The sequence below is a fragment of the Parasteatoda tepidariorum genome, chromosome 4, assembly GCF_982258835.1.
Source record: "Parasteatoda tepidariorum strain Cologne lab strain chromosome 4, Ptep-v5.0, whole genome shotgun sequence".
NCBI classification, from domain to species: domain Eukaryota; kingdom Metazoa; phylum Arthropoda; class Arachnida; order Araneae; family Theridiidae; genus Parasteatoda; species Parasteatoda tepidariorum.
The window spans coordinates 79,381,769-79,391,391 of NC_141758.1; the positions used below are offsets into that span (position 1 = coordinate 79,381,769).

Sequence of the window (9,623 nt, forward strand, 5' to 3'; positions counted from 1 at the left end):
CAATTACAAATTGAATTAAATTGATACAACACGCTTTTAATAAAGAGATTTCAACTTTAAAGGAGTTGACATAATTTGTAAAACTTCCTGGTTAGCTCTTCAGATTGATTTTTATGCCTAAACTTGAAAAAGGGGGCCATCAAATTTTATTATACTTTCAGTGTTTACAATATAACACGCTTTTTAAATTTAAATAAACAAACAAACAACCTAAGAATTTGGAAGACACTGCAAGCAAGCTATGCCCTGGAAGATGCAACCCAATAAAAGATGATGATATTGTATACAAATATCGCCAAATAAGGGATAACACTTTAAAATTTGCATACATTACTCTTTATTTATGTTGTGATATTAATTTTCTTCAATTTGTTTTTGGCTCACAACCAGCTAGAATTTATATTTTACAGGAAACTCTTATGAATGGTAAAATTATGCCTCAAATTTAAGCATAAATCAAATCACATTAATAAAACTTCCTTGAATATTAAGCCTGTTCATACATCACCTAATAAGCATAACATGAGTGGAGGAATACACCAGAAGTTTTCTAAATTTTTTCAGATTTTAAGAAGCTTGTTATTGTGTACATTGAGTCAACCATCCATAAAGCCAAAATAGCAGGGAATGCTCTGGTACAGAAGCAGGGAATGCTCTGGTACAGAAGCAGGGAATGCTCTGGGAATGCACAGGGGTGGCAGGTTTGAATTCCGCCATAACCCTGGATGTATTCTTTGTGATATCTTTCTCTGTATTGTGCCATATGTTCTTCTACTTGACAAAGGTTTATAAGCCTTAATTGAGTATACAAGCCTGCAAATGTATGTTGTATCAATAAACCAAACCAAAAAAGCATAATCTTTAAAATTTCATTTTGAGGGCGAAAAAACTATGCACAAAATACCTCAGAGGCAATAATTGTCAGAGAGGAAAAAATGAATTTGAATTTATCTTTTATTTGCGGAGTAATACTGATTTTTTTCTTCTTTTGCACATAAAACTTATTTTTTGTTGTTTTACGTCGGACTAGGGTGCACAATGGGCTATTGGCGACGGTCTGGGAAACATCCTTAAGGATGGTCCGTAAATATGCCATCACAATTTTGATCCCTTGCTTTGGTAGCCCAATGAACTGTGTGTAAATTCAAGCACTTCGCGGTAGAACAGTTTAAGGAGGACCGACAGTCCACCTTATTTCCTGGGATCAAATACCAGTTTCTTTTTTAAAATTTAGTTTAAGTTCAGAAATTTTTTAGTTAAGAAAATAAGAAACCATTACCTAAGAAAATCTAAAATTGCAGAAAGGTTATCAAAGGGCAAAAATAGATTCTTTAGCTTTAATACAACTTAACTAACATTTTTTGTTCAAGTAGTTGAAATCATAATAGAATCCTTATGCTGATAATTCCCAAAGTATTTCTAGCTATAAAAGTGCGTTAAACAAAAACAAACAAAAAAAAAGGAAGAAAAAGTGCATTTATGTTATTTTAAAAAATTAATTGCAAGTTGTTAATAAGACTGCTAAATGTTAGTAAGTTTAAAAAAATATGAAATAGTTTTTAAAATTCTTTAGATAAAATTTAGAATTCACATTCTGTTAACTACTTGAACACATTTTTGAACCTGAATCAAGTATACATTAAATTACATTTTTTCAAAAGTTACTATTAAATCAGATCAATATTAGGATTTTTAGAAAACAATTATTATAAGCAATGATTATTGGTTTTATTTTTATTTATTGGTATTTTTAAGGTCAAGACTATTTTTTGCTGAGCCCAAAAAGGATTTTGCAGGGTGCTTTTGAAAATGCACAATTTAAAATTTAAGTTTTAATCCAATAGGGAAGATCCTTCAAAGATATTCATCATACTCTTGTACGAGTAATATTATTAGATGAACAGTTTAAAACTATTAAGTCTTATAAACTTAAAGATGCAAAGAGAATTATGGTCATAAGTTTTATGAAATGTTGTTCAAGCAAAAATATAGAAAAGTTAGGCTTATAATTAGAAATCAATGTATTAATAAAAAGTTCCTTTCGGTTCTGAAAGAAATTAAAGAATGAAATCGGAATCAAATATAGAGCTTAAGATAATTTTTTTAGCTTAATTATAATTGTTTCATATGTTGAATGTATAAATACAAGCTACTTGTTTTTATATCATGTTTCAATTGTAAATTATAAAAGTTAGGTAAAAGAAAGTAATTAAAAATTCACATCGAAATAAGGTCTTTTCCTTCATAATAGATTTAGGAATTTTTTAAATAAAGTTTTAAATTGTAATATCTGAATACCAGTGTTTTCCAGTGCTAATACCATGAAAGACAAAAAGAGTAGTAATAAAATAAATGAAATACAAAATTAAAATATTAGGCGGCTATTAACAGTTACCGCTGATTGCATGTTACTGAATTAGGAGAAGTTTTATGTCGCTCTTAAGTATTTGTGAGTATAAATCTGTGGTTTTTAAAATTTATTAGTTCTTTTTTAAAAAACTGATACAATTTGGCAAATGTATAAGCTAATGGGCAGGTCAAGAATTTTTTCTTAAACTCAATATGAACTTGAATGAATAAATTTAAGCGAACGAAAATTAAATGATATTTCTTTTCTTTGGAAATAACAGGATATTTGAATATTATAACTCAAGTTAACTAGGAGAACTTTTATTTATACTCTTTTCCTTAAAACAGTAATAATAAGAGTTTTATTAATAACCTAGTTTAAAGATGCTCATTATTTTTTAAAAAGAAAAACTAAAAAAATATTTGTGAAGAAAATTTAGTCATGTTTACTTAAGTATAACTTTAAAATAAATTACATCAATGACATACAATGACTAGTGTTATAAAAAATTTATTATAACTCAAGAAATATTGAAGATATTTTTGAATCAACATTCTATAGGGAAAGATGTTACAGAAATCTAATTTTTTACTATCCAGGGCAGTGAAACAACCATTACTCAATCAATGTTTTTTGTATAAGTTTTATAATATGAATCTAATTTTGGAGTTTCCAAGTACAAATTTTTCTTCGATCTTTCACCAGCCATATACTGGCGCATACGCTCTTTTCGCATGGCAGCAACTCTTGCCAACTAAAAGAAAAATTACAATTTTAAATAACAGATAACAAGGCATAAGTAAGCAAAGCATTTTTTATAATGTCAATTTGAAAGTTTACTTTTGACAATTAAAGAGCTTAGTGGTAGAATATATTAACTGTTACATGACATTATAAAAATACTTTATTTTTTTAGGTTTCAAAATTTTTGGTGGTATATAGCTCTGCTGCTTCTTTGCATAAATTCTTGTGCTTTTGACTACAATTTCTAATTATATATACAACTAGTTTATGAAGAAGGGTAATCGATTATTAATCACCAACAAATTGATTCATTGACACATGATTAAAATACATGTATGTAAGCATTTGTTCAAGTAACATCAGCTTTAAAATCTTAATCTTTTTTAAACACATTCCTTAATATTACAATTTTTAGTTAAATATATCTGATTTCATCGAATATAATTTAAGGCTGAATAATTATAATACCCACTATTCAACTACTGCTAATTATCTGGTATATCAGCTAAGTATAGTCTAAGTAAGTCTGGTATATTGGCAGCATGAAGTAAGCTAACTATATATTCATTTTTTTATTTATTTATTATAATTGTATCCAACAAATATTTTAGTTATTTGTGTGATCTCCCTTATTTCTAACAGTGTTTAAACAGGTGAAATTGTTCCACTAAAATTACCATTGAATTTGTTCCAAAAAATATTACCGAAGAAAAATCTTCTAAAAATATATTTTCACATAATAACAAAGTATCTAATGTACCTGCTGTATCTAATTCGAGCTAGATACAGCAGTTGGGTAGATTTATCTGTGACTTTGGACCTCTCCTTTATTTGTTACTAAAGGGTTTTTAAATAGGTGAAATTGTTCCACTAAAATTAAGTTTGAATTTGTACCTAAAAAATATTACCCCCAAAAAATCTTTTAAAAAATATATTTTCACGCAATAACAAAGTATCTAATGTAACTGCTGTATCTAATTCAAACTAGATACAGCAGTTGGATAGATTCATCTGCAATCATAAGATTAAAATTTTGATACATACACTTTTATCTCCAAAAAGGCATTCGTAATAGTCAGCTAATTCTTCTTTACATTGTTTTGTCAATCCTTTATGACCATATACATCAGTGCAATCAAGAACATTTAATTCAAGTTCACGACATCTCCAATAATGTTGGCAATTGCCAAGTTGAGCAAGTGCATCCCCAAATGGTGTTCGGAATGGTGAGTGTAAATATGGACTGATACCTGACATTATCTGTTGAAAATGAATCAAAACAAATGAATCAAAATTGCTAAATATATATGAAAATTGCCATAAATGTGTTCAAGTAGAGAGGAAATTTATAGCAATATGGATGAAACAAATTTGATAATTAAATGAATAGTAATTCAACTTTGATAGGACATTATATAAGATTAAAAAAAAAATTTTTTTTTAAGTAAAATAATTTGAAACAAATCTACACCAGTTCTGATTTCCTATAAAAACTTGTGTCACACATTATTAATTATTCTTTTACTTCCAAGTACTCTTGTGCTCCTATGAGAGTAACGTATTTCACTTTTTAAATTTTGTAATAGTATTGATGTTTTTTTTGGGGGGGGGGGATTTTTCGATGGAAAAAAATTAACTACAAAATTACGCATATATTATGTAGCTCTTACGACTGAATATTCTTAGAACATTCATTCTTCCTACAAGTTGAACATTCATGTACCTACACTTCAATACTACTTGAACTCTTCCTACAAGTGTGTTTAAGTGGAGAAGAAATTTATAAGATAAGAAATTTATAAGAAGAATATTATAAGATTTCAAGAATTGTTTTTTAAGTTTAACAAGTTGAAACAAATCTACACCAGTGCTGATTTCCTAAAAAAAGCTATGCCATGCGTTATTATTTTTGTTAAATGTCAAGTATACTTGTGCTTGTACGTGAGCAATGCACCTCACTTTTATATTTTGTAAAAGTTTTGGAATAATTAAACAGTTAGTATTGATGTTTTTTTTTTGTTCAATTTTTCGATGTAAAAAATTAACTATAATGTTATGCATATATTTTGTAGCAACATACTCTTAGGACTGAATACTCTTAGAACACTAATTCTTTTTTTTTTTAAACATTTTGAATTAGTTACTGAAATTTAAAACTTTGACTTTCTTTTTTAATACTACCTCGAAAAGTTAACAACCCATACATATTTTTTTTTTGTCTTTTGGACAAAGCACAGGATCCTGATTATGAGAAGCTGAAGCTCTAGACAAATGCTGAGAAAGAGGTTTTTACACTAGAATTTACAATAGAATTTGTATTAATCTTACATTAAAAAAATTCACAAAAACATGCACAGTGCTGTTTGCACATTGTGCATCATGATCAACAAAAAGAGAACTTTTTTCTCTGGAAATTATAAAATTGTTTCAGTTGAAACAGGGAGGGGTGTAAACTAAATCTTTGAGAGGATGTAGACACCGGGAAAACACATTTGTTTGAGGCTAAAGTTGGAGAGTTCTATTTTAAAGTAGAGATGCAAAGGTAATTTTAATTTGTAACATATACCTTAGCTTGTTGCTTCCAAATAAGGGGATAAACAAGTGGGAAGAAATCTTTTTTGTTAGAAATGAGTGTACTTCTCTACAAGAAAGAGGTCACAAATGGTAAAAGAAGGAAATAACATTTAAGTTTTTCATTGCTAGAAAAGAATTTCTCCTAAAATTGGGGAGATTTCCATATCCTGATCTGTGGCAGAGTAATCGCCAAGTCTTGGCAACTTCTGGGCAGCATCCCGCGAGAAATTTAAAAAAAAAAAATCAAAGAAAGGGACCAACTCGAAAGATATAACTTGTAACCACCCGTGGGCAAACATCTATTGGTATTTTTTTTAATTGCAAGTTTAAAATCTATTTGACATCTCGGCGATTGCAGTTGGCGCAACACATCACGATATGGAAATACACACCTAAAATGTTTTGTAAAACTGAAAATTATAAAATCAAATATTTATAGAACGAACCTATCTCATCCCGGCCTTTACCTAGTGACGCCATTTTTTTTAAGTTAATAATTTCTCAAATGTAACAAAAATGTAAGGTCACAGTTTGAGATACTAAGTCGTAACTTGATTAAAAGACATCAATAGTTCTCAACAATTTTATTTTTTCGTGCAAATTTACCAAATTTGTTTTGCCTACTGCACAGTACAATTTTTAAATATAATTTTGGAAAGGTTATTCAAGTTCATAAATGAATTCGAAATGAATGAATCCAAAGTAAATCTTCAGAAGGAGAATTGGAAACTTGTGTTTAAACTCATAAATTATATTTAATTCATGCATGAATAATTTCAGGAAAGCATATTTTTTATAAAACATATTTACGAAGCAATTCATCGAAATAAAATTTCCGTAGTTATCGTGTGAAGTCAAAATTTAATTCTAATCATAAAAAAAAGCTTAAGAAAAACAAGGACACGGATCATATTAAAATATTTTCATGTACATGGAACAGATAAATTATAACCAGTTATAAAATACTATAATAAATATTTTTATGTACATAAAACAGATAAATTATAACCAGTTATAAAATACTAACTTAATAATAACAAAACTTTCCGAAATATAAAAATTGGAAAAAGTAAACTTTACTTGTTTTGATAGGGTCAGACGGCGTATAACAAACGCTTCCGTTTACTTAATTTTATGATGTTTGCTAAAAGGCTGTTGCTTGGCTGACCGCCTTTTTAATAAATAGAGGCATTTGATTGGTCGATTACATCATCGTTTTCATCGTTATCTCTTCATCGTTTTGTCAGGTTTACTAGAATGGCGTTTTTAGCATTTTTGTTTGGCGCAATTTTAATAACGCGCATGCTCAGTTTGATAATTTATTCAAACCAATCTAAGTACTTCGTAGACAAAGAATATAGACGCTTGTATCCCCTCCTTTGCTCGTGTAACTCAAACAAAGACATAAAGATGGAAAGATCAATCACTGTACCAAACAGATGTCAGGGTGAACTTTGACACTGGACACATCACTGGTCTCTATTTTTTTTTATTTGATTTTCATAAATTGTTATGATAAATAATAACATTCTGTCACTGTGCCAGAAAAATCTGATCACATTTTTTTAAAAGATTTATAATTTGTAAATTTTAAATGAAAAAATTAATGTATTTTAAAAAATTGATTTTTATATTGTTCTGAAATTCAAATACTTGAAATAAATAAATAAAAAGAAAACAATTTAAGTGCTTATTAAAAATATATAAAAAATATAAAATAACTAAAAAAATTAATAAAATGATTAAAATAAAATAGAACAGTTTTATAAGCAATCTAAGCTGCCCAAAGCATTTAATTTCATGATGAACAATAAATTGGAAAATGTTAATAATTGCTGAGATAGAGTCTCATAATTGCCTGTTAGCGTTCAGTTAGTTAGTTATTAAAACTTATTCATGATATTCATTTGTGCGTAATCTAAATTCTAATTATTTTCATTCAAAAAGTCTTTCAAAATATAATTTTATTCCTGTATTTGAATTACAAGTAACTTTGATATCTGGGTTGCCTACAAAAATTCAAAAAAGTACAAAAAAAATTTGGAGCATTTCACAGCATTTACTATTTATCAAAGATGATAAAAAAAATTATTGATTATTAAAAAATAATTTTATTGCGATAATCAACATTAAGCTGGAAACCTATTACTATTAAGCAATTTAAAAGACTTTTTCGTGGTTTTCCTTCGCATGTAACACAAATTTGATTACTTTAACTTAATCTTCATTAAAATAAATTATTCTTATAACTTTCATGAATTTGATTGTATTCTGATACTTAAATTGTTAATTACTTTGATTTCTGAATTGGATTAAGCATAATAAGGGTGTTTCATTACATTCACAAAATAAAAAAGCTTACACTTTGATTTCTGGGTTGAGTTAATAAGAAGAGCTTTTCGTTCTGTTCAGAAAGATGGTACCCTATCTATTAAGGATAATAATAATGAAAAAATGTTTATTTATAATTTTACTCCTATACTTAAATTGCAAATTATTTTATTTTATATACCAATAGCAGCAATCTGAAAAACATTTTTGTCTGTTTTTCATAGCGTATAACGCGAAATTTGATAATTTTAATTTCAATTTAATCTTGATTATAATTAATTATTTTTACAACTTAATTGTTTATTAACGTAATTATTTATTAACTTAATTATTTTAACTTAATTAATTAAAATTAATTTATTAATTAATTTATTAATTAATTTATCAATTAATTAAAATAATTAATTAACTTAATTATTTTAACTTAACTATAATTTATTTATAACTTAATTATTTTTATAAACATAATTATTTTTATAACGTAAATATGGTTTTATTCCGATACTAAAATAGCGAGTTACTTTGATTTTCGGTTAAAAACTACAAAAATTTGAAGAACATCTCGTTATAGTCACAAAGAAGTCTCTCAAAGATGCTGAAAAATGATTCATTATAAAAAAAATTCATTGCGATTACTGAACTTCTAAATGGAATCAAGCCATCTGAAAGATATTTTCGTGGTTTCTCTTCACGTATAATGCAAAATATGATTGTTTTCTCAAATTTTTATTCAAGCAAGGAAGAAAAATATTTATACCATTATTAACCACTCCAAAAACCAGAGTAAATGCTTTATTATAAAACTGATGCGTCCAGAATTTGGAATTATGATGAACTTGCCTGTATATTTTGATTCAATAAATTGATTTATTTTCTGCTTCCCTTCTTACCATTATTTTTTTTTTTTTTAAGTGAAAAATGATTCTTCTACATTACTGTTAGAAAATTTGACGGTTCATCAGGTTGTCTTTTGTCAACATCTGAAAATAAAATTCGAGCAAATAGTATTGTATTTGTAATGGCGAAAATATCCAAATGATAAAATAAACATGAACTTTTTTTACATTGTTAAAATTAAAAAACTTAAGTACTCAGGTTCCTATGATTTTATTATTTTACTAATAACTTATTCTAGTATGTTATATTGAAATATCTGATGTATGTTATATTGAAATATCTGATATATGTTATATTGAAATATCTGATATATGTATTTTGAAATATCTGATATATGTATATTGAAATATCTGGAGAAAAAAAAAATTCTAACCAAATGTTCTTTGAGTCAGGAAGAGACAAAAAATACCTGTTGATTTTTTTGAAATATACTTTCTATCACAAATGCCTTAAAACTTTGTTATCGATAAAAATAATTTCAGATGATTTTAATCCTTCATCTCTTATTAACCTCGTTATATCATGCTTTTGATCAAAGTTCAGCAGCGTGTCTGCGTTCTTTCTCTCCTAAATATTAATTTGATCCCTACACACGTTTTTTATTCCATTACTTATAAGGATTCGTAAAATATATATTAACGGCCCGGAGTAGAGAACAACTGAATTATCTTCTTCAAAAATGGCAGTTATTTAATTTAAATTTGATACTTTTGTGTGTGATCATATC

General features: G+C 27.2%; 1 protein-coding gene and 1 long non-coding RNA gene across 3 annotated transcripts; one reads left to right on the forward strand and one right to left on the reverse strand.

Annotated features, from left to right (window-relative positions):
- Positions 1-2,844: 2,844 nt before the first annotated feature.
- On the reverse strand, positions 2,845-6,879 carry ND-15 (NADH dehydrogenase (ubiquinone) 15 kDa subunit). Of its 2 annotated transcripts, none has more exons than XM_016060010.4 (3): positions 6,749-6,879; positions 4,139-4,354; positions 2,845-3,104 (listed from the first exon to the last, which is right to left on the reverse strand). In XM_016060010.4, exons 2-3 carry the CDS (start codon positions 4,349-4,351, stop codon positions 2,970-2,972), a joined length of 348 nt encoding a protein of 115 aa, XP_015915496.1. In that variant the 5' UTR covers positions 4,352-4,354; positions 6,749-6,879; the 3' UTR covers positions 2,845-2,969. The 2 variants fall into 2 exon arrangements, with proteins under 2 accessions (XP_015915496.1, XP_015915495.1); XM_016060009.4 differs by having other exon boundaries at positions 6,696-6,822.
- A 150-nt stretch (positions 6,880-7,029) lies between these two features.
- On the forward strand, positions 7,030-9,086 carry LOC147811817 (uncharacterized). The gene is made up of 2 exons (XR_015433144.1): positions 7,030-7,143; positions 8,912-9,086. It is a non-coding gene; the product is annotated as an uncharacterized LOC147811817 (long non-coding RNA).
- Positions 9,087-9,623: the final 537 nt, after the last annotated feature.